Below are 26,270 nucleotides of genomic sequence, written 5' to 3'. Positions count from 1 at the left end.
GCATAAGCCTCAACTACAGTGAACTGTAATGTAAAAGAACAGCCGGGAAAGGTTGTCCTAAAATCTAACAAGATCTAACATTCACTTAAGTCTGCCTACATTGTGATGTTAGGCCCATGTCTTTATTACCTAATCCGAATGCCACAACTGAATTGATTAAATAAAGTTATTCTATTCTATTCAACTTCCTCCCATCTTGTTTTTGAGACATAAAGCCTGCTCACCTGGTTCCCATTGTCTAGACTCAAAGTGCTGATTCGCCAGCTCCTGGTACATTTACTGTAGTATTTTAATAGAATATCTAGGCCAGGGATTGACAACTTTTATAGGGGTGGGGGCCACAAAAAATCTGAAATCATCATGAGGGGCTGCAGTGGCTCGCGGGTCTGCATACCCACATCCATACCCACACATGCAGTCAGAGTTGGCCTTTGCGTTTTGGGGGCCCTAAGTAAAATTTTGTTTGGGCCTGCCCCCCACTTTGTGAGCAAATGATTTTAGCGGAACCCCTCTTGACAGTGGAGAGAAGTTTTCGGGTTCCTTCCTGCAATTCTACACATTTTGCCATGGGGAGTAGAGAAAATGTTGCCGTTTTAAAGCAAGTTTGCTGCAATACTACGCATTTTGCCATGGGGCAGAGAGAACATCTTTTAATTTTCTAACTACTTTCATTCAATTCTACTAATTTTGCCATCGGACAGAGAGAAAAATATGATATCTGAGTGAGCGTGACGAACAAAATCAATGACCCCCACGCCCAGTCGGTAATTCGACCTTGACTACTACAAGTTTCGATAGCTTGCCGTTAGACTAACTTACCCCACCAAAAATGTTTTAATTTACATTTGAAATGACATGGGCTAATTGAGTGACTATCAGTGACTGACACAGAAAGAGAAAAACTGCTGATGCAAAACCACATTTTTTAATTGCACCTTGTGTATTCTACTATTCGAACTCTCAACAATAAGTTGAGACCCCAACTAAGTTCCTATTTTTATTATTTATTATTGATCCATGGGCTTACAAAAGGGGATCCGCGGCCGCAAGTTGCCCATCCCTGATCTAGACTATGTCCCAAATGGCACCCTACTTCTTAAATAGTGCCCTACTTTTGACCAGGGCCCATAGGGTTCTGGTCAAAAGTAGGGCACTGTATATGGAAAATGGCACCATTTGGTATGTACCCAAAGCGTATTTTACCGTGTTCCTGATGTTAGAAATTCCAGAGCTGACACTAACTCACCCTTTCATGGATATTGTCAGTCAAGATAATCCATTGCCTGCAAAAGGGGTAAATAGATGAGTACTGTTAATTATTAAAACTATCTAACCCTTGACCTCTACAGGACTAGCCTATATACATGTACACCACAAACACACCCTCTGATTTGTTCTTTGGTCAGTTGCAGAACATACAGCATAGAGAACAGGAGGTAAGTATGGGGAAGACAAAGAGCAACCTACTTCTCAATCATCTCCTCCCCTAAGAATTTGAGTTCTGAGGAGGAGCTTCTACGGGCCAAGGACAGGTTGTCCTCCATCTCTCTCTCTGCTTCAGTCTCCTGTGACTGAGATTTTACATATCACCTTTCCCAAACTCATTTATTAGCCTACATTATTTATCAAAAGGTTGTATAACCTTTGACCTGTGACCCCAGAATGTCATCAGAAAGTCCTATGCACAGTGTCACCTTGGCGATCACCTTTACCCAATTACGCACTATTTCTGACTTTGGCAGATGGCAAGACTTATCTTTAATATAATACAATACATCTCTATAAAAAAAACAATGCCTACCTCAACTTATTTTTTCTCCATATTCTCTCCAATTGTATCACAAATGAATGCTTTAAAAAATGATGACACAATTAAATAAAGGTTAAATAAAGACATTGCAATAAAATGCGGGACAATACATTTTCGACCACCAACTAAACCAACCTGATGACTGAACGAATGGTCAAATGTTATCTGATCTCAAATGTTATCTGATCTATTTCAAACATGATCACGTATGACGTAATAGATATACATCACAGACGTCATTGTGCGCTAACTGCAACAGTCAGCAGGTGGCGGCAAAATCAAGAATGAAAACAGCCCTTGTCGTGAGTTGCCACACAATAATTCCCGGGTTCTCAGGAATTATTGCTTAAATGACATCAACAGATACCAGACTAGACACGTTTCCAGCCAAATCAATTCTGCCTCATAAAACACATGTTTCGGCCACCACAAGCAGACCTCATCCAAAATATGTAAAGGAAAATAGTTTCATAGTGTGTTTGTAAAATGTGAGGCTCTGATATATTTACACCTACACCTGTTTCTTTGATCAAAAATAAAACATGTCCACCCATTTCAAAACCCACACACCCCTTGCAACAGATACCGTTTTGGTTAGTGTGCTGATATCAACCATTGTCTCGACTCGAATATTTGACAGCACATGTGGATATCAGGCACACCATTAACTGTTGTGTTGCGCTAGAATGCACAGAAGAACATGGATGATTAAAAGACACGCAACACGTCAATCAATTTTTGACCTCATCCAAGCCCCACCCATTCACTCCGCAGCCTTTATAAACTAGCTCTCAACATCTTCTCGTCCTCACTGATTGTTACCCTTCACAGAACGGTTGTCTCACGGTTCTTCTGTCAGTCTCAACAAATCAACTTTAAAGGTATGCTTCTTGAATGGTGGGGCCACAACGCCCTTGATTTTGCGTTTAATCACAGCGTTGTGTTTTGCGTTTCTTTATCGGTTCTATTCCTTTCATGTTTTTAGGAAGTTGGTGGACGTCGCTTGTTTTCTGCCTTTCGCATTGACTAGCTAGCTAGCATGCCACGTAATGGCGTGGTTCTTCACCCGTTTCTACCCAACTAAGTTAGCCAGATTATTGACATGCATTGAGTGACAGTTAAGTCCCATCCTAATAGTAAACTAATGACTTGCTGTAGTTTGTAGCTAGTTAATTGAAAATGTAACGCGTTAGAAAACACCACCGGGGCTGCATTTCAGTTTCACCAAACGACTGATTTGCGGGGTGAAATTTGGTTTTCACATGGCTAATTAGCTTAGCCTTACAGGTTACCATAAGCCAATTATGTTACTATAAACTCAGTTGTAGGTGAGAAGTACTTTACAATTAAGCCAGACTTTAATCTATTTGGAATTTATTTCGGTAACGACAGTGGAAAGCCGGGCCATGTGGCATGCCATCTACCAAATATGGCCGCTTTCAACAATGGAATGTGCTCAAGTTCATGGCGCTGCTAGCGTCCTTAATTCTCTTTGAAAGTGAAATTAATGCCGGTTAAACACACAGATCTGTATTAAATCTGGACGTAGCCAATTAACTAGCCACTTTTCGTTTACTGTCAAACGCTAGGCCTATTCAACAATCAGGCCATCGTGATGTAATAATAACTAGAGTAACTGTACAATTCGTATTGTTCCGCAGGGTGTGGTTGTGATCTTAGATTACTTTTTTAATACAGGTAAAGATTTATGAATTACAATTTTCATATTAGTCATTGAAGTGACGTTTACAACGGACAGTTCAACACTGCGCTGTCACACTGCTGCAGCATATGTTTGCAGTTGAATGTAGTGAACCTTTTAATATCTCAACCTAACAAAACTAAAGCATGAGGTCACTTTGCGCGACAGTAACTACGCTACAATGCCAGTAAAACAAACTCGTTTGCCCATGTATGAAACATGAGTTGCATGTTGGCAACGAAAGCAAATTGTTCATACCCATTCCATGCCTGTGGGGTATTTGGTATGTGGGAATACTTTCCGGAGGATGGGTGATGAGAATAGATTTGTACTGTCCTTGGCCACAAGTTACAGTACCGGTACATCTGTTCACTCCATAGCATTCTAGGTGACATTGAAGCGCTGTACATTGATCAAAGGTTGAGGTGTTGTGCAATGGCCTGGCTTACTCCAGCTAATTCAGCAATTTCATTTTAAAAGCGTGTTTGAATCTCCTAGACAAACTATGCCATTTGTCCATTAATGTGTTTCACTGACGGCCCACTGCCATCTTTTGTTACTCAATATCGAATATCCTCTTGTTGCAGCACCATGTCCAACACCGAACGTACCTTCATTGCCATCAAGCCCGATGGTGTCCAGAGGGGGCTTGTGGGAGATATCATTAAGCGCTTTGAGCAGAGGGGCTTCAGGCTTGTGGCCATGAAGATGATCCAGGTATGTGAATATCTGTCTATTCAGCGGTGCTTGTAATTGCTGTTTAAACCTATTAACTGCTAATATTGATTTTGAGACATTGAACAATTTTTTGGGGGGGTTGCAGGCATCTGAGGACCACGTCAAGCAGCACTACATTGACCTGAAGGACATGCCCTTCTATGGCGGCCTTTGCGCCTTTATGCACTCCGGTCCCGTTGTTGCCATGGTAACTATCCTTCCGACATGTGCACTACGCACATCCCCTTTGAAAATGCCTTCTCATTGCTTGATGCATAGTGGTTCACTGCTAAAGCCACCGGACCACAATACTTCCGATACTCTTGATCAGTGGTTGTGACATAATGAATCGTTCCGCTCTCAATGCGCCATTTTACCCCTCCTTTGCGTTCAGATCTGGGAAGGCCTGAACGTTGTGAAGAACGGTAGATTGATGCTGGGAGAGACCAACCCTGCTGACTCCAAGCCCGGCAGCATCCGCGGAGACTTCTGCATCACGCTTGGCAGGTATGTGTCCACTGATGCCTGTTTATACAGAATCTGATTTGGAAAGTACTAAGTGCTCAACCAACAAGAGGTGCGACCTGAGTGTAAGAATCATTGGACAGGAATCTGATGCAGTCAAGCTGTAATGCATTTTGTACAATCAAACTGGCATGTATTAAGGAATGTAATATACCCTGCTGACTGTAGTTCCAATAAACCTCAAGCCCATGATGCGGAGTTGCTGATTTTTGTTTCATTTGCCGTTAAAGGAATATCATCCACGGCAGTGACTCCCTCGACAGTGCCAATAAGGAGATCGCCTTGTGGTTCAAGCCAGAGGAGATGGTCGAGTACAAGAGCTGCCAAAATGGATTCCTGTATGAGTAAATAAAATGAAACTGGAATAGTTTTCTCCTCACCCATCAAACCCATTCTGAATGCTGTAATCTGGAATTTATGTACATTGTGACTTCAGAGCACTTAAAAATAATGTCAATAAAAATCATGGAGTAGAATACGTGAAGCTTCCTAGTGTACTTTGAAACTGTTCAGTGGCTTTAGTAGGGGACTGGGAAAGTTTGATAAAAGCATTAATTGGTTCTGTCCCCTGGGTGATTCTTTACAAGCTTTGTATACATGGCTTGTACAATATTTGCACATTTAAAAAATTAAATTGCTAGACAGCCATTCAACTCTTGCCATAGCTTTTCAAGATTTAAGTCAAGAAATGCAGTGCATGTGGGCCTCTCGTGAAGGGGCTATAATATATTCATAACAAATGGCAAGGCATGCCATGGAAAATTATTTCAATAAATAACTATTTGCAAGATGTTATGTACATGCCATTTAAGGCATTTCCCTTCAGGGTGTCCTATAGTGTTGCTGAGTATACTCCAGTGATTTGGGGGGGCATCTAAAAGTGGGTAGACTTAATTGTGTCAACCCAATTCCACCGTGTAAAGTTTTGAAAGCGTCCATCAGTGGGGCTTGCCTGATGGGATGTTTTGGTAGACATTAACTTGAGCCTGTTTGGTCAACAGTACAGAGAAATGGGAAGGTATTAACTGCGTTCTGGATGTTGACAATACACCAGTTGTCAAAGCCGTCCGTTTCCCTTTGCTGCATTGGCTCAACTTGGTAACGTTCACTACAGCAGGGGTATTCAACTCTTACCCTGAGGTTTGGAGCGTTCTGGTTTTGTGTTCTCAATTGCACCCACCTGGAGTTCTAGGTGTGAATCTGATTTGAGGGCACTCCAGCAACATTTAAATCCAGATTAAATGCATGATTCATTGTGAACCGCTACTTTACATCTTGACAGAACAATATTTTAGGAGGCCCTTTTGTCTACTTCCAGTGTCGGATGAAGTGTTTTTGTCCAGTGAAGTAAGTTGGCATTGGCTCAGGAAACTTTAGCGCATGCTAGACACCATAGACTTCCAGTCATAGCATGCTAGCAGATCCCATAGATTTCCAAAGTGCTGGCTCACGAAACTACCTGTAACTTCCTTCCTACTAGACACACACAAAAATGGTATCTAGGAGTTCATCTGACTCTGGGGAAGTAGATAAAGGACATCAATCCCAAAGTATCCATGCTATGACTGGTGTGGTTAACGAAACAATGGACACTAGCTTCTCAATACAGTACTTTTATGCAGTGTAAAAAAAGTTGTGAATTTATTTTACATTAATGCTTTTTCCACAAACATGCTGCAAGATTTATAAAAAATATTAAATGAAAGTAAACATCTAAATATCTTAATACATTTAAAAAAAACTTTTGTAGTTGATATACTGTAGCTTAGTTAACTTCATGTTCACAGCACATTTACCATGGAAACCAAGGAACAAAACCTAAATACTTGGATGTTTTTTTGTTGTGTTTTGACAGTTAATTCATTACAAATCTTTCATTATAGTTGTATCCAAAATACGAGAAGAGAACTGCATTTCTCCACTATGGTCAGTTTCTGAAAATCATTTCATTCTTAAAAGGTTATGATTTTATCAAATATATATATATATAGCACCAGAATACAAAGACGATATGAACGGGTTTCACAATAGAAACAAGCACACATACACACAGACCTGTGTTAGTGCAAAGACCAACAGTTACACATAAACCAAGACCAACTAGTTAAGCACAAGAGGACATGATGTTCACACTGCTGCATGCACATATTTTGGTTTCAACAAACACACCCTCTAAGTCTTTTCTTATATTGATGAAATAATGCATTTGAAATCAATGAACGTCATGATCAGAATAGTGTAGCCCTATATTGAGTCCATTTGTGCGTTTATTTTTTTTCTTCATTCAAATACCATGAATTCTCATGTCTAACATTTGTGTTACAAGGACGACGGAGACAATGTTTGTCGCCTCAAAACAGTCATGCCATATATTAACATAATGTCATGTATATTTCCACCATTCGGTCTTTGATGCACAGTGTGAAGTTTGAGTGAAAGCACAGCTAAAAGCTTATGATCTCACTGTCTCCCAAACCTGATGTAGAGTGAAATTGGGGGGCATTTGCAACAGATATGCCTCTTTACCATATATTTAGCTACTGTGTGCCTGTCAAACCTTGTTCATTATTATGACATTTAGGGTAAAATGTAACATTAGGAGAGTACTGTGATAAGACGTTATTGCTTGACAGTGACCTTAGGCAATCTTTGGCATCACCAAGGTCACCTGAGCTGGTTTACACCAGCCAGCGCGTAAAATGTACATTTTCATTGAGACTGTAATACTAGTTTGAGTTTCACTCAGGACCAGACATTGAAACATACAGTAACAACAGTAAGACAAATCGACAGAGCTAACATTTAACTGAACATTTTTGAAAAAAAATAAAAGTTAAAACCAAACACCTACACATTATCAAACAGTGACATACAGAAGGGTAATCCTACCTCTAGAGACAGAATATATGACAAATCCACTTAAAATGGGACCTTGTATCACAATAAAATAGGTCTCTACATTAGTGAGATGGTTTACCAAGTGACACATTTACTTTACAACCGATCTTGGACTAACACATTTTATTAATACTGTTGACCACATCAATCTCTGAAGTCTAATTCCAGCATGCCAACAGCCAATGACAACACCTTTCTCAATAACCTTAACAACGAAGAAGAAGCCTATAATACAATACCCTAAGATTTCCTGAGAGTAAATTGTCAACCTTACTGGTATATAAAGTGAGACAACGGAGTGCAGTCGTTAGTTTATATAGTATGTAAATTATAATCCCTCTTTAATTTCTCATATGGCACAAAATAAATCACCATATCATGTTTGTAAATTGGCTCTGTTATATACTGTATGCTTTGTTCATAAATACACATTTAATGTGATATATTTTGTTTTATAAATCAATATTGATATTCATTTAATATCTCCCAATGAAAGGATGGCCTATGAATATAATGTATGATCATGAGTCAGTGAGTATGACAATTTAGCCCAGGCCTACCAATCACTTACTAGGAAATATGCACACATAGCTGTCAAAGTGATTTAAATTGTAATGAAAAATCCCCTTTACGTATGGTTAGACCAGAATCTGAAAACCTTGCAACAGGAGATTACATTAAAGTTGTAAAAGAGGTAGAGCAAACAGCATTATGATGAAGTTTTTCTTTGAAAAAGACAGTAAATTCTCTAGATAAACGGTTCTCGTGTTGTTGATGGTAGTGATGAAACACATCCCGACTGTTACAGTGACTTGAATATTTTCTCTACTCATATTTATAGTATCGCTCTGAATTATGACATAATTCATGTAGAATAATGCTATACGTTAGATATAAAACATTTCACATAGATCTCTATTACTTGACACAAGAGTCAAGGTTTGCATATCATTGTGTAGTAAACCGTGATAGAACTAAATATTACCACAGTGAATGACTTGTTTTTCATAGAGTAGAATTGTTTAGATTTGACAACAAAATTTGCCTGCAATCAGCTGGCCAAGAGGAGTAATATTTGTAAACATATTTTAAATAAGGCATGGTAAATATAGTGATAGAAAAGGGTCAACTAAAGATTTGGGTCTCTCCCATGTCCCAGTGATAGCTGTAAGTCATTATTGGCTATCACACAAATGGACCGCAAGATCCAGAGAATGTGGTAAGCTGCTCAAATCTTAGTTGAATGTGCGGAACTGGTATGAAGCTGATTGGTGGGGTGTTTCTACTTTATATCTGAGTGATTGTTTTATACCAGTAAGGTTTAGTCCATTCAATACCTACATACATACACCCTGTTTTTTGGAAAATCGGATTATATATATACACAAACATCACACAGTTTATCCATCAAAAGATTACCCTACCTCAAAGTAACGAATACGAGAGATGCACAAAAAGATATCGGATTAGAAAAAAATCGTATTAAAACTTTTTTGTTGTTGAAGTACAAAAAACTGAAGTGAAACATAAAGTTATTGTCGTTCACGCACCGATCTTTTTCCCTTTATTCTCTACACTCCTCTCCCCGTTTGCGCGGTCTGTTTGGAACTAGTCTTTGAGTCGTTCTGTCCCAAGTCTCTATGGGCACAGCTTGGAGCCCCCTGGTGACCTTCCATGTTAATATTGTGGGGATGCCACCCAGGGCCCATGGTCTCTGGTGCTGTGGAGGGAGAGGGAGGGGACTGGCTCCTTCTTTCCCCCAGGCTGGCCCTCCGTTGGTGGGTGCAGCAGTGCCCCATGGAGGCTCAGGTCTCCTGCTTGATGTAGTAGCTGCCGCCGGAGCCGTTGCTCTCCAGGTCGGAGGCTGTGCCCTGCGGCAAGGGGAACTCGTCTGCCTCCTGAACCTCCTTCTTCAGCTGCAGCGTCACTCCTTGGGAAAGGAAAGAGGGCCAGTATAGAAGTATGAAAATAAACAGGAAGGAGAGGATGAATTATAAAACTCGGGAGATAACGGAGAAAATAAGTTGCCTTGTTCAAGATGGGGTAGAGCACTTGACCTACTACACCATTCTCTTTCAGTAGAGGACATCCCTACCCAACTACCAGGCTTAACATGAGTTTCTAATTTGAGTTCAGTTAGTGGGTTGGTTTAGGTTACCTGGCTTTCCATTGGGGCTGAGTTCCTGGGCTGCCGAAGGAGGCTGTGCAGTCCCAGAGGCAGATGCTGGCGTGGGAGGAGATGGGTAGTCTGGCGGGGTCATGTTCTCGTCTCCAGATAGGTTCCTCTGGGGCACTCCACTCAATACCACCCCCGACAAACTCACAGGTCTCTTACCAATGGGGATCTTCCTCTCTAAAAACCAAGACAAAAGGTCAAATGGTTGATCAGCTCTTCTGTTACTTTGTCATGTTTCTTATGCCTTTGCTCTTTTGACGTGTGACTACTTAAGTGTTATTAATCATCAATAAGGTCAAATTTAAATATTCCAATCTAGGTAAAAATGTCTTAGAAATCTAAGTTATTCAGGAAAAGCTTGATGTAATGTCCGGCATGACTAACAAAGACTGAATGAACATATAAAAACCAAGCATACCATAAAAAGATCTACATAATCAAATAATTTGTCTTTTATTGCAGGCATTGAAGATTTTTCTTTAGCCTGAGGTCTAATCCTCTAATGACAGCTTCACACTGGTACGAAAATTAATCCGGTGTAGGAGAGTTTTGAATTGGTTTCAATGCTCTGTTTTGGTGTGAATAGATGCCCGCAGAGAAAGAATCGCGAAGAGCCGTGGCGAGTGCAGCTTTGCCCTTAAATAGAGAAAGAAAGAGGGAAAGGGGAGTGTGCATGGGAGGAGGTGGACACACAGGGGCAGTAACGAGAGGGGGAGGGTGCAGGGGGAGGGGGCTGAGGCACGGGGCGAAACGAGGGGATGGATGACCTACTTTTCTTTTGGCCTTTGTACTGCTGGGATTTCTTCTTCTGCTTTGTCACACTCGGAGGGAGCTCTCTAGAGGCTGAAAAAAAGCACAAACCGGAGAACAACTCATTCATTCATTACATTCGTGTTGCACAGCACAGCTCGTCTCAACTCATTCAAAAAAAAGCCAATGCTTTAGCTCATTTTTCCTACATTACTAGAATTCGTTTCAGATGAAAGGTTTGTGTTAAAGTGCAGTGTTTTGCTTATCTGAAGGTTTCTGTGTTTTGGTTAAATGAAGTTGGATGTTTTGACTGTTTCTCTTGGTTGTTTTTGTTTTGCATTTATTGGCAGTTTCAAAGCAGTTCCACCTGTATTGGTAGTTTTGGTTATTTGGGAGATTACAGTCAAGGTCATTTGGATGACCCTAATGAAAAATCTGATTTTGTTTCCCAAAAGGTTATTTGGGGCTAGACTAGAATGAGTGCAGACATTGCACTACGAAAATGTATCTTTGTCCATCTTTATCTTTGTGAATAAATGCTGAAAAATCCCAATAAAACTCACAGAGCACAGCTGGTGGCTGTAGCTGGTAGCCAGTCAGCTGACACCAGCCCACAGGGTAGAGGTCAGGTGAGTCACAGTCCACCCACTGATCATACTCGTCCTCCCAGCCGTCAAAATGGATGCGCAGCAGTCTATGTACAATACGTGTCACTGTGGCAACACATACCAGCCGGGGCTCCATCAGGTCCACAGCCTCCAGCTTCATGCCAGGGCGGAACCCATGGTTTGGAACCTCCTTCAGAGTCAAGAAAGAGAAGGGGACATTCAGCTGGTGGACTCAGGGAATTTCTCATAACACTACAAATAGAAGCATACGACGTTGTACATTGGTGGGCTACTAGTCTTTCTTAACTTCACTGCACTCAGATGCGCTTGGTCATCCTTATTTCGGACTAATATCCTGTAACGACTACACTACTGAGAGAAATCAAGCAATTTGAAAAAGCCAAAGTGCAAAAACAATCAAACTTCAAATAGATGAAATCCAACAGGTGAAAAATGTAAAGGGTTACTCAGACAAGCAAGTAGTTGGTTTTGACAACAAATTCAGTCCAACTAACAGACTGAGAACAAAAGTAAAGAGCCAAAACAAACTAACAGGCAAAATAGCTAGCAGACCAAAAGCTGAACAAGGTTACCTTGTTAAAGAGCTTCACCGGAGCTGCCACTGAACCCGTTTCCCTGAGGTAGTCAAACCATCTGAATGGGAGTTTTGTGTACCCTGCAGAAAAGACTTACTTATTGAGGCTACAAGTAACAGCAACTGGCTGGCCAATTGAAATAGCCACTGTGAGGTGAGAATCAGTGGTGTGCACTCTCTTGATACTACAAATAAACTCAAATAGACAATTGTGATGATGCTTTTACCACACAATGTAATGTAATTCAGTATGTACCACGTGGAGGGGTGAGTTCAATTGTGTTGATTTCACAGAATCCAGCAGGAAAGATAGAGGGAGAGGTGGAGTGATAGCAGAACCAGTCAGAACCATCAGCCGCCTCGGAACCATCAATTCCAATCATGAGGTATCCATCCGCCAAGACCTGGAGGAAGAGAAGGCAGGGAGCGTGAACGTGTACAAATCTGTTACATGTGCAAGTTCATTTGTCTTTATTTCCCTTATTTCTCTGTCAGTCATATTTCTCATCACAATTATAAGGCTTACCTTTCTGACAGTAGCAACACAAATAGCTGATAGATTCAGAGGGTCAATAGCCTCCAGCTTCATGCCATCTTTAAACCACTCCCCGCTCTGGTCAACATCCTTCACCTGAGAGAGATTGTGCCACGTATCAAACAAAATGTCAGAGACCAGAAAAATCTTTGAATCAACTGAGTCAAGTGGCAGATTGAAACATTTGTTTGAACTCACCTTTGCAAAAAGCTGTCCTGGGGCATCTACTTGGCCATCAAGTTTCTTTGAAACATCTGAAACAATAATATCATCAACGTTTGAAACACCAAAATAAAGAAAGAGCATTCGTCATTAATGGGCAACAATCAAACCCTAAAACTCAATATAAATCATACTGAAACAACTAGAATCTTAAAGTGCCTGTAAGTGTTTCATCCATGTTGAACTTTTCAGGATCCTTAAACCCAGAGCAAATCTTTACCCTTATGTGTAAGACCCGCGTGCCTAGTCCCGCTTGCCCTCCCCACTATGTCACTGACCAGATCTCTTGAAGCGGTGTCCAATGCCGCGGGACCAGCCGATGCTGTGTATCAGTGGGCTGTACATGTGGCACCAGAAGTCGTCCGAGCCGTCCTCGCACTCCTCGTAGACGAGCCGAAGCCGACCTCCGATCACCTGCTCTACCAGGGCCACCCGCGTCCGGCACAGGTGAGTCTTATCCACCACCTCCACACGCATCAGCTTCTTAAAGGGGAACTGCATGCTCTGCTGCACCTGAGGAAGGGTGAGGAGGTTTAGATTCTACAAGGTTACTTGACAATCCAGTTAGGCATTATAGAATATGTCACTCTACAATAATACATGCAACTCATGTTTGTACTGGTAGTGCCATAAGGTTATTAGTGTTGCATTTGTGGAAATAATACAAGCATATTCATCTTCTCACATTGATATTTGATGCATGTTTGTACAATGAGTGAGGTGTTGGAGTGTCTTGTGATGTAGAGTTGGAGCTCACCTTGGTGGAGAAATCAATAGGTAGAGTCTTTGCTCCTGTTAGGCATTTCACAAGAAACGCTTTCCAGTTGGTGCACTTGTGCTGAATGGCTAAGGTGAAACAGTCAGACAACGTTTGGCAAAGGTTAGAAAGGATTCTCTCAAACCGGTCAGAAATGATAAATGACTCAACACTTGTAGCACAGCCTATATCCTTATCTTGGCAAAACAAAGTACAGTACTATTCCCACTGTTAGTCTTACACTTGGGAGGAACCAGGGGCTTTCCTCCCGCTGCACACCACCCCACCGGGTGGATGTCAGGGACACAGATGTTACACCAGAAATCCCTGCCAGAGTCACCATCAAACCCCTCGTACCGTAGCAGTGCCTTAAAGCCTGCGGAGAGAAACACAATGTTTTAAAATCTAAATCATAGGAGTATTATGGATGAGAGAAGTATCTAAGTTTCCAAACATTGTGTGTAGGCTACATCTAAGTGTAACATGTCTATGTGTAAACAGAGTTTGATGAATGCAGAGAAAGTACACCGTCATTTATGAATCCAACCAGGTGCATTTTAGAGCGAAGAGGATTCTCTGGGGCTGCTTTGTTACCTGCTAATTTGATAACTCCTGCTATCCAGTACACCTTCATTGGCAGGCCGCTGTCTGTATTGGGCACCTCTACCCTCACCCCTTCTGCAAGGTCACCCCAAGAAGTTCCCATGGGAACCTAAGGCAGAGAAGACAGCACATGCTGAACACAGAGAATGACATCATCACAATACAAATATGTCCACTCAAAAAGGACAGCTGTTAATTAAAACAACCAAACTCATCATGGCAAGCTAATATTCTTCAGGGTCACCTATCCTCACAATTAGTGCAGCTTCAATAATGTAAAAAACAACAAAAACTACATTGTTTTCATCACACTGTTCTATGGGTCAATAGGGATGAGGTACACGACCATTCAAAAGTTAGAAATGTCCTTGTTTTTGAAAGAAAAGCCATTTTTTTGTCCATTAAAACAACATAAAATTGATCAGAAATACAGTGTAGACATTGTTAATGTTGTAAATGACTATTGTAGTTGGAAACGGCAGATTTTTTAATGGAATATCTACATTGGCGTACAGAGGCCCATTATTAGCAACCATCACTCCTGTGTTCCGATGCCACGTTGTGTTAGCTAATCCAAGTTTATCATTTTAAAAGGCTAATTGATCATTAGGCAGAGTCAATTAGTCTTTTAAAATGATAAACTTGGATTAGCTAACACAACGTGGCATCGGAACACAGGAGTGATGGTTGCTGATAATGGGCCTCTGTACGCCAATGTAGATATTCCATAAGAAACTCAGCCGTTTCCAGCTACAATAGTCATTCACAACATAAACAATGTCTCCACTGTATTTCTGATCAATTTGATGTTATTTTAAATGAAAAAATAAAAAAGTGCTTTTCTTTCAAAAACAAGGACATTTCTAAGTGACCCCAAACATTTCAACGGTAGTGTATATTCCAACATACTTGCTCTGTTGAGTTTCGTTGTACTGGAGCATAAAAACTCTTACAGGGTTACAAATCAACACATTCTACTATCTAGAAGAATCTACTTCTTTATAACAAACAAGAAAGGCGCAAGCTGAAATTCAATGACTTTGTATTTATTGTAATATTAGCCCCTTAATAAGCACTCGTCATGAGAGGCAACCATAGATGCGTGCATCATTCATCCACTGAGCGTGATCTCTACTTTAAAAGTATAATGTCAGTTAAGACATACCACATTGGCTGTGTCTACATCTTCTGACTTCCACACACTGTCACTTTTCATCAGCAACCCTTTGGAGTGTTTGAGCTGAGCGTTGCTTACATGTTTGAAACAGCCGACAGGTGCCCCGTTAATGTCGCCGGTGCCTATGTAGCGTCCCCAATCAAAGCCTTTCACAGGAATCACTGCAACCGCCACAAGTATCGTCGTGAGAGATAGAGAACAAAAGTCGACTACCTTATTATCATCACCTTCTTTATTTACAGTGAGAAAGACATCATCTCAATCTAGTCCTAGTAGAATCATCCTTGAAGACTGTTAAACCTATACTGTAGTCATTTGTCATTGTTGTCATTTGTAATTGGTAATAAATGCATTTCACGTGTCATGGACTTTTTACATGGAACTTACCTGTTTTTGACTTGACTTGATTCTGTTGGTTGGCTTGGTACTGGGCATAGGCAGCCAACTTCGCCATGAGAGGCTGCTTCTGTAATACTTTAGCCTTTTTCGTTGGTGGTTTACCCTTTGAAAATAATAATAAAGGAACGAATATTGAGAGAGATAGAAGAAGAACCGTACAAGCCAGGCAGGTTTCCTTTGTCCAAGGTTTATTCGACAAAAGAAATCATTGCGACGTGTGTAAAGGAAACGGCAGATTATAGAATACATTTTCTAAAGATCAACAACATTTGTATCAGTTTGACTGGGATGGATATTTTTGTCTAACTTTCTTTATTGTGACAAATTATGATGGAAACTTTTTTGAAAAAAGGATTGCCAAATCATTTTCAATGTTCGTGGGGCACATGATGTCAAAAACGATCCACTCAACATTTAATTCTAAATACCTATTGCTGACAAATTCTATTTTTTCACCGTTGCAATACATTGGAACATGATAATTATTAGAATATGACAAATATTAGTCAATTATTGCAGTATATCCATGCTGGCTTTCGCGGGCTACCTGAGACATGAAACACATAGGTGGGAGGGCATATAGCCTGTCAGCAATTTATTAATGCTCAATTTGCCTAAAAGGTTCATGTTAACACTTTAACCACTTAATTTGTATTCTTTTTTTGGTGTAACGTCATTACGTCCAGACGTTTTTAAATCGACAAGATAGTTAAATGGAAACTGTAGCAGGCAACTGTTGCATCTATTTTCTATAAGGACTTTCTAAATGTCAACAACAAAAAATCCCTGGACCAGTTAATGGAAACATAGCTATTTATAGATACACAGAGGATGATACACAGAGGCAGGAATTCAAATGAAATAAATACAACCTGTTTTCACACCTTTTCAATGTCAATTGAACTTAAAATGGTGGTTATAGAGGAACATACAAGGACAATAGAAGTAGACTGAGTGCAGTTTGCTGTTACCTGCAGTCTGGCCAGTATGCTGGCTTTTTTAGAGTTGGATGAGTAGCTCCTTGAACAGGATACACTGCAGAAGCGCTTGGTTTTGGAGTAGAAAGCATCTCTCACTCCCACCATCCCACACATCTCACAGGTGGCTAAGGAGAGTGAAACACACACACACACACGAGGGATACCGAGGTGTGAGTACTGATCAGTCGAAGAGATGGCCATAAAATATAATGCTAAAATCTCAATTCAACCCTGTAATAACACCATCAGCAGTTATGTTCAATAGGCAGAGGCAGCCACAGTACTACTAACCCATTCCTGCCTTTCCATCGGGGTAGGTGTAGACCTGGCCGTTGGTCTTGATGATGGGCAGGCTGGCAGGGAGGGAGGGCACCTCTTCATCACTGTCCTCGGAGCTCGAGCTACTGCTGGAATCCTCACTGCAGCTGTCATAGCCATCGAACATCCCAAACGAGTCCCGCCTCTTCCTTTCTGAACGAACAGTCCGTTCAGCCTGTAGGAGAGAGAGGATTGTGTCAGCTAGAGCTAGCACAGCGCAGTCAGTGCAGTCTCACTTACCCGCATGCCACGACAGGTGGTTGCTTTGCATGATAAACTACTGCTGATCATTTTTTCTGATAAAGGCAAAGCAATCACTGCAACCATAAACCTTGTTAGATAAGTCTACATATAGAGGTCCAAGAGAATATGTAGCCTATGTGCAATGTTTCCATGCAACACGGACAGAATGAAGAGTGAAGGGGACTCTGAAAGTATAACATGTCAATTCAATAGCTACATACCAATTAATTAATCTATGAATAGCACTGCATTGAACCAACATGGAAAATGCTCAGAGCTCAACATGTTAACCAATTATAACCGTAACACCCACCACCACATATCTGGTGGTAGCTCACTTACCATTTTCACACCTAAAACAAGTCTGTTCTCAGTGATCAAAACAGCGACAACATACAGCAAGTAAGCTACATGACAAACACTTTGCACTGCAGTAACAGGTAGCTAATGTCATCAATGGTGCACCGCCCCCTTTCTATTCAGAACCTCTGTTGCCAAAGCACAACATTGAAATGACAGCTGCACGCACTGGCTCATGACCTGATATCCCCAGGAATTAAAGTCTGCAAGAGACCCCAATACAGCGGCAAAAATCACTGCAGTGCGGTCTATTTAATATGACGGGCCTGCCTTCTTGCAATTATTTGCTAGCCAGCTAACGTAACGTTAATGGTAGCTGCTGGATCTTGCCCGTTATTCAAGCGGACAAGGTGCTCTAGAATGTTGGAGGATTGTTGAAGAAGCAGCACAACAGCATGCCAACAACAACGGCTAGCTTTATAAAACAATTGAAAAGCAGGCAATGCTGGAATAAAGCTGTCTGTTTTCTTTTCTGCAGCTACAGTAACTATCTGGCACTACTACTGCCTAGCCTAGCTAGCTAAACTAGCTGCTGCAGTCTGACAACCACAACAAAGGGGAACTAAGATTACACCAGAGATTTACACAGAACACAATAATAGCGCTCACCGAATCTCTTGCGTTTTCCATCAGCCCGTCATGCGGAGCGTTTTCTGGTTTATCTTGATACAGTGGCGAGACAGTGAAGAGAGTAAAGTTAATGGTAACCTAATATGCAAAAACAACTCCGCTAGCTAGCATAGCATATCAACAACATCCTCATATTTCAAACGCGCAGGCGCGGAGTACAGACGATTTTTGCCAATTGGGCAAGAAATTCTTCTTCATCTATTTAGCATGCAGGTTTAGCCAAGTGAAAGTACTTTACCGCCATCTACTGTACTGTATGCACATACGTACAGTAAAATGCATCAAAGTGAATACACTACATGGTTGAAAGTATGTCGACACCTGCTCGTCGAACATCTCATTCCAAAATGATGGGCATTAATATGGAGTTGTCCCCCATTTGCTGCTATAACAGCCACCACTCTTCTGGGAAGGCTTTCCACTAGATGTTGGAACACAGCTGCAGGGACTTGCTTCCACTTAGCCACAAGAGCATTAGTGAGGTTGGGCACTGATTTTGGGCGATTAGGCCTGGCTCGCAGTCTGCGTTCCAATTCATCCCAAAAGTTGTCTATGGGGTTGAGGTCAGGGCTCTTTTTCTGTATGGACCTCACTTTGTGCATGGGGGCATTGTCATGCTGAAACAGGAAAGGGCCTTCCCCAAACTGTTGCCACAAAATTGGAAGCACAGAATCATCTAGAATGTCATCGTATGCTGTAGCGTTAAGATTTCCCTTCAGTGGAACTAAGGGGCCTAGCCCGAACATTGAAAAACAGCCCCAGACCATTATTCCTCCTCCACCAAACTTTATAGTCGGCACTATGCATTTGGCAGGTAGCGTTCTCCTGGAATCCGCCAAAGACAGATTAATCTGTCGGACTGACAGATGTTTGAGCGTGATTCATCACTCCAGAAAATGCATTTCCACTGCTCCAGAGTCCAATAGCGGCGAGTTTTACACCACTCCAGCCGAGGCTTGGCATTGTGCATGGTGATCTTAGGCTTGTGTGCAGCTGCTCGGCCATGGAAATCCATTTCATGAAGCTCCCAATGAACAGTTGTGCTGACGTTGCTTCCAGAGGCAGTTTGGAACTCAGTAGTGAGTGTTGTAACCAAGGACAGACAATTTTTATGTGCTGCACACTTCAGCACTCTGCGGTCCCGTTCTATGACCTTGTGTAGCCTACCACTTTTTGGCTGACCCGTTGTTACTCCTAGACGTTTCCACTTCACAATAACAGCACTTACAGTTGAACGGGGCAGCTCTAGCAGGGCAGAAATTTGACAAACTGACTTGGTGGAAAGGTGCCATGTTGAAAGTCACTGAAGTCTTCAGTATGGGCCATTCTACTGCCAATGTTTGTCTATGAAGATTGCATGGCTGTGTGCTCGATTTTATATCCCTGTCAGGAACAAGTGTGGCTGAAATAGCCGAATCAACTAATTTGAAGGGGTGTCCATTTTATTTATTTATTTTTTATTTCACCTTTATTTAACCAGGTAGGCAAATTGAGAACACGTTCTCATTTACAATTGCGACCTGGCCAAGATAAAGCAAAGCAGTTCGATACATACAACAACACATAGTTACACATGGAGTAGAACAAACATATAGTCAATAATACAGTGAAAAAATAAGTCTATATACAATGTGAGCAAGTGAGGTGAGATAAGGGAGGTGAAAGGCAAACAAAATATATATAAAAATAAATAAAAATATAAAAAGGCCATGGTGGCGAAGTAAATACAATATAGCAAGTAAAAAAAACACTGGAATGGTTGGTTTGCAGTGGAAGAAAGTGCAAAGTAGAGATAGAAATAATGGGGTGCAAAGGAGCAAAAATAAATAAATGAATACAGTAGGTAATATACTTTTGTATACAGTCGTGGCCAAAAGTTTTGAGAATGACACAAATATTAATTTTCACAAAGTCTGCTGCCTCATTTTGTATGATGGCAATTTGCATATACTCCAGAATGTTATGAAAAGTGATCAGATGAATTGCAATTTATTGCAAAATCCCTCTTTGCCATGCAAATTAACTGAATCCCCAAAAATCATTTCCACTGCATTTCAGCCCTGCCACAAAAGGACCAGCTGACATCATGTCAGTGATTCTCTCGTTAACACAGGTGTGAGTGTTGACAAGGACAAGGCTGGAGATCACTCTGTCATGCTGATTGAGTTCGAATAACAGACTGGAAGCTTCAAAAGGAGGGTGGTGCTTGGAATCATTGTTCTTCCTCTGTCAACCATGGTTACCTGCAAGGAAACACGTGCCGTCATCATTGCTTTGCACAAAAAGGGCTTCACAGGCAAGAATAAGATTGCACCTAAATCAACCGTTTATCGGATCTTCAAGAACTTCAAGGAGAGCGGTTCAATTGTTGTGAAGAAGGCTTCAGGGCGCCCAAGAAAGTCCAGCAAGTGCCAGGACCGTCTCCTAAAGTTGATTCAGCTGCGGGATCGGGGCACCACCAGTACAGAGCTTGCTCAGGAATGGCAGCAGGCAGGTGTGAGTGCATCTGCACGCACAGTGAGGCAAATACTTTTGGAGGATGGCCTGGTGTCAAGAAGGGCAGCAAAGAAGCCACTTCTCTCCAGGAAAAAAATCACGGACAGACTGATATTCTGCAAAAGGTACAGGGATTGGACTGCTGAGCCCTGGGGTAAAGTCATTTTCTCTGATGAATCCCCTTTCCGATTGTTTGGGGCATCCGGAAAAAAGCTTGTCCGGAGAAGACAAGGTGAGCGCTACCATCAGTCCTGTGTCATGCCAACAGTAAAGCATCCTGAGACCATTCATGTGTGGGGTTGCTTCTCAGCCAAGGGAGTGGGCTCACTCACAATTTTGCCTAAGAACACAGCCATGAATAAAGAATGGTACCAACACATCCTCCGAGAGCAACTTCTCCCAACCATCCAGGAACAGTTTGGTGACGAACAATGCCTTTTCCAGCATGATGGAGCACCTTGCCATAAGGCAAAAGTGATAACTAAGTGGCTCGGGGAACAAAACATCGATATTTTGGGTCCATGGCCAGGAAACTCCCCAGACCTTAATCCCATTGAGATCTTGTGGTCAATCCTCAAGAGACGGGTGGACAAACAAAACCCCACAAATTCTGACAAACTCCAAGCATTGATTATGCAAGAATGGGCTGCCATCAGTCAGGATGTGGCCCAGAAGTTAATTGACAGCATGCCAGGGCGGATTGCAGAGGTCTTGAAAAAGAAGGGTCAACACTGCAAATATTGACTCTTTGCATCAACTTCATGTCATTGTCAAATAAAAGCCTTTGACACTTATGAAATGCTTGTAATTATACTTCAGTATTCCATAGTAACATCTGACAAAAATATCTAAAGACACTGAAGCAGCAAACTTTGTGGAAATTAATATTTGTGTCATTCTCAAAACTTTTGGCCATGACTGTATATAGTGTATGTCTGTACTAGTATGGAAACGTTGGTAATTATATGAAATGCAATATATTTCTGAATGATTACCCTGTGTATCCTATAAATCGATTCATAAAGAAATAAGGCAGAGATTGGGAGAGGGGTCTGAAAAAGTTGAAGACTTTAAGTATCCCTTTGAGAACAGTCAAGAATTAAGCAGTGGATGGTCTATCATCCTAGACACAGTAGATCAGGCCAGCATCACTGAGGTGCATGGCTCATCACCCAGTGGCCAAAACCTTCCATTTAGTTTGCAACCGAGTAGTGAAGTAATAAAGAAGTGCCTGATGCAGCAAAGAACTGGCAAACCTATAGGCCTATCTAACCAGCTTTAGCCAGACAGAGGAAAACCAACCACTGTAGAGAAGATTACCTTTGACCTTGCTGGATGAATACAAAAGCAAATGCCCGAAGCTACACTAATGCTAGAACTTGAAAAATAATTTCAAAAAGTATATCTTACAGTTTTTATCTTGGGAATAGACTGTTCTCTCTACTATCGCACGGCAAGCGGTAACTATGCACCAAGTCTGGAACCAACAGGACCCTGAACAGCTTCTACCCCCAAGCCATAAAACTACTAAATAGTTAACCAATAGCTATCAGGACTATCTGCATTTATCCTTTTTGCAACTCTTTTGACTCATCACATACGCTGCTGTTACTTTTTATTATCTATCCTGTTGCCTAGTCACGTTATCCCTACCAATATGTACAAATCTACCCCAATTACCTTATACACTTGCACATCGACTCGGTACTGATACCCTGTGTAAATAGCAGTGGTGGAAAAAGTACCCAATTGTCATACTTGAGTAGAAGTACAGATACCTTAATAGAAAATGACTCAAGTAAAGGTCACCCATTAAAATCCTACTTGAGTAAAAGTAAAAAAGTATTTGGTTTGAAATATACTTAAGTACCAAATGTAAAAGTATATTTCATAATTATGTCTGAGTGTTGAAGTGTGGCCCTGGCTATCCGTAAATTTAAAAATCAAGAAAATTGTGCATTCTGGTTTACAAACAACAAAGCATTTGTGTTTAGTTAGTCCGCCAGATCAGATGCAGTAGGGATGACCAGGGATTTTCACTTTAAGTGCGTTAATTCAACCATTTTCCTGTCCTGCTAAGCATTCAAAATGTAACGAGTACTTTTGGGTGTCAGGGAAAATGTATGGAGTAAAAAGTACATTATTTTCTTCAGAATGTCGTGAAGTACAAGTAAAAGTCGTCATAAATATCAATAGTAAAGTACAGATACCCCAAAAAACTACTTAAGTAGTACTTTAAAGTATTTTTACTTAAGCACTTTACACCACTGGTATATAGCCAAGTTATCATTACTCGTGTATTTATTCCCCATGTTATTATTTTTTAATTATTTCTCTATTTTCTCTCTGCATTGTTGGGAAAGGCCCGTAAGTAAGCATTTCACTGTTAGTCTATGCCTGTTGTTTACGAAGCATTTGACAAATTACATTTGATTTGAACCCATTTGGTAGGGTCACCTATCAATATTTGAAGACCCATGTTTCTGCTGGTCATTCCAAAATAGTGTCTGCAGCTTCCTGACTTGTAATTTGGGCACTATTTATTTAAGGGAGGGGTGTGTTCTAGTGGAAATGTCTGATCTATGCATGAGTACTAGCCTGGGTGTAATTCTGTTTTTGTCTTATTCATCATGACAACGACAGAGCAGAAAAAGACTGGCACTCTGGCTATGTGAGTACAGCTGCGAGACCCTACACATAAGCCTGCTATAGCCTCCTCATTATGACCTGATCACAGGTAAGGGATACATTGATTTCTGTCTTTCTCACATTGTTTGATTGTTCCAGTAGCCATGTGAATTAACCCACTGGGCACAGACGTCAATTCAATGTCTATTCCACTTTGGTTCAAGGTAATTTCATTGAAATGACTTGGAAACAACATTGATTCAACCAGTGTATGCCCAGTGGGAAGATACTACACAGTACTCATCCTGGCAACACAAGACTATATAACTGTATTCCTCCTGATTCACATTATTCTGCACACAGAAAATACACCCTTGTATGTTATACCAAGTGGCCCAAATTTGGCCATAACATATAGGTCATCATATGAGGTTGCAATTCAGAATAAAACATTTCCAATTTTTCAAGTAGTAGTTGACCCATTATTGTCTGTCTGATAGCCTCTACATTTACAATGAAACTCATGGGTGTTTAATTGGATGTGGAGCTTTATCGTGGACAATGGCATCATTAGGCCTGGGCTTCCAGGGATACAGACCCAAATGTTTTTGATCCAGCCTGAAACCTTTTGATGGTCTAAGAATTGCACAATTTCAGGCTGTATGTCTGAAATTAGTTCCCATAACGGTGCATCACTTACACACTAAGTAGTATGCCATAGAGGAAGCGAAGCGAAGCGAAGTGAAGCACAGCTTCGTGACTGTCATGGTTTCACCATTACTTTACTGAAAACCGTGTATCCCTAGCCCAAACCGTTCAAAAGATATGATCCATTTTACTGGAGCTATATTGGGTGGGTTCTTTCTGTCGCGAATTCACAGGATGCAATTGATAAATAAACAATGTCCCGGGCCATTATAAAACTAGGCTACTCACAAACCGCAAATTAGTTTACAGTGCATTCGGAAAGTATTCAGACCCCTTGACTTTTTCCATTGTTACAGTCTTATTCTAAAATTGATTAAATAAATGTTTTCCCTCATCAATCTACACACAATACCCCATAATGACAAAGCGAAAACAGGTTTTTAGAAATTGTAGAAAATGTATTAAAAAAGAAAAAATATATATATATACATATTTACATAAGTATTTAGACCCTTTGCTATGAGACTCGAAATTGAGCTCAGGTGCATCCTGTTTCCATTGATCATCCTTGAGACGTTTCTACAACTTGATTGGCGTCCACCTGTGGTAAATTAAATTGATTGGACATGATTTGGAAAGGCACACACCAGTCTATATAAAGTCCCACAGTTGACAGTGCATGTCAGAAAAAACCCAAGCCATGAGGTCGAAGGAATTGAGGCACAGCTCTGGGGGAGGGTACCAAAAAATGTCTGCAGCATCATGGCTTGGTTTTTGCTCTGACATGCACTGTTAACTGTATTGTGTGCAGATTGAGGGATTAAAAAAATATTTTAGAATAAGGCTGTAACATAAAATGTGGAAAAAGTCAAGGGGTCTTGTATACGTTCTGAATGCACTGTGTGTATATATATATATTTGTTGCTAGCACATTTTTACTCATTACAATTATATATATACAGTATCTATTTTTTCACTATTATTACAATTTATTTTATGCAGTGCTCACTCTCCTTCTTGGTCAAATAGCCCTTACACAGCCTAGAGGTGTGTTGGGTCATTGTCCTATTGAAAAACAAATGATAGTCCCACTAAGCGCAAACCAGATGGGATAGCGTATTGCTGCAGAATGCTGTGGTAGACATGCTGGTTAAGTGTGCCTTGATTTCTAAATAAATCATCCGTTCACCTACTCGGCGTCTCACAAAGACACGGCGGTTGAACCAAAAATCTCAAATTTGGACTCATCAGACGAAAGGACAGATTTCCACTGGTCTAATGTCCATTGCTTGTGCTTCTTGGCCCAACCAAGTCTCTTCTTATTATTGGTGTCCTTTAGTAGTGGTTTCTTTGCAGCAATTTGACCATGAAGGCCTGATTCACTCTCCTCTGAACAGTTGATGTTGAGATGTGTCTGTTACTTGAACTCTGTGAAGCATTTATTTGGGCTGCAATTTCTGAGGCTGGTAACTGGCTGGTATCCTTTGCAACAGAGGTAACTCTGGGTCTTCCTTTCCTGTGGCGGTCCTCATGAGAACCAGTTTCATCATAGCACTTGATGGTTTTTGCAACTGCACAAATTTTCCAGATTGACTGACCTTCATGTCCTAAAGTAATGATGGACCGTTGTATCCCTTTGATTTTTTGAGCTGTTCTTGCCATAATATGGACTTGGTATTTTACCAATTAGGGCTATCTTCCGTATACCACCCCTACGTTGTCACAACACAACCGATTGGCTCAAACGCGTTCACTTTTAACAAGGCACACCTGTTAATTGAAATGCATTCTAGGTGACTACCTCATGACGCTGGTTGAGAGAATGCCTAGAATGTCAAAGCTGTCATCAAGGCAAAGGGTGGCTACTTTGAAGAATCTAAAATCTATTTTGATTTGTTGAACACTATTTTGGTTACTACATGATTCCATATGTGTTATTTCATAGTTTTGATGTCTTCACTATTAACAATTTTCTTTAGAAAATAGTAAAAATAAATAAAAACCCTTGAATAAGTAGGGGTGTCCAAACTTTTGACTGGTACTGTATATAAAATAACTGTTTTAGATTATTAAATATTCCTACAATATTCATACTGATAATGATATACAATAATAATAATAAAACAAATGATAATAAATATTTTACTAAAATGCAGTGTCCTATAATCAGGCTTAGGTGACTACCTCCAGGCTCCTAGGTAACTATAGATTTTCAAAGCAAAAACAGAAATCTCATGGATCAAATGGAAATGTCACTTATTGAACAATCATAAATGATTGCAATAGCTTTGAATGATGGTTAGGAAGGCTACATCTGTGGGCCAAGAAAAATATATGCCTTAGAAATACTAATAGATTCACAAACACAATGGCATAAAATGTATTCGATGGCTGTGAATTGTCAACTGATACACTTGATTTCTATTTCACAAGCAATATTTTTGCATGTGGATCACTTCAAACTAAATTGGGAATAGGCTAATACAAAACAGA

At 40.7% G+C, this 26,270-nt stretch overlaps 2 protein-coding genes across 2 annotated transcripts; one reads left to right on the top strand and one right to left on the bottom strand.

The window, feature by feature from the left end:
- Positions 1-2,590: 2,590 nt before the first annotated feature.
- On the top strand, positions 2,591-5,232 carry LOC120034173 (nucleoside diphosphate kinase A-like). Its single transcript, XM_038980636.1, has 5 exons — positions 2,591-2,691; positions 4,100-4,229; positions 4,336-4,437; positions 4,624-4,736; positions 4,985-5,232. Exons 2-5 carry the CDS (start codon positions 4,104-4,106, stop codon positions 5,100-5,102), a joined length of 459 nt encoding a protein of 152 aa, XP_038836564.1. The 5' UTR covers positions 2,591-2,691; positions 4,100-4,103; the 3' UTR covers positions 5,103-5,232.
- A 1,147-nt stretch (positions 5,233-6,379) lies between these two features.
- LOC120034172 (MBT domain-containing protein 1-like) lies at positions 6,380-18,122 on the bottom strand. The gene is made up of 17 exons (XM_038980635.1): positions 17,985-18,122; positions 16,746-16,947; positions 16,446-16,579; positions 15,463-15,577; positions 15,154-15,236; positions 13,890-14,007; positions 13,537-13,671; positions 13,296-13,384; positions 12,817-13,051; positions 12,515-12,570; positions 12,308-12,412; positions 12,038-12,185; positions 11,780-11,862; positions 11,142-11,376; positions 10,600-10,671; positions 9,811-10,005; positions 6,380-9,582 (listed from the first exon to the last, which is right to left on the bottom strand). Exons 1-17 carry the CDS (start codon positions 18,003-18,005, stop codon positions 9,458-9,460), a joined length of 2,151 nt encoding a protein of 716 aa, XP_038836563.1. The 5' UTR covers positions 18,006-18,122; the 3' UTR covers positions 6,380-9,457.
- Between the last annotated feature and the right edge of the window lie 8,148 nt (positions 18,123-26,270).

Source organism: Salvelinus namaycush, chromosome 41, assembly GCF_016432855.1.
Source record: "Salvelinus namaycush isolate Seneca chromosome 41, SaNama_1.0, whole genome shotgun sequence".
NCBI classification, from domain to species: domain Eukaryota; kingdom Metazoa; phylum Chordata; class Actinopteri; order Salmoniformes; family Salmonidae; genus Salvelinus; species Salvelinus namaycush.
The sequence above is the reverse complement of the archived record's forward strand: the minus strand, read 5'-3'. Positions and strand labels throughout refer to the sequence as shown.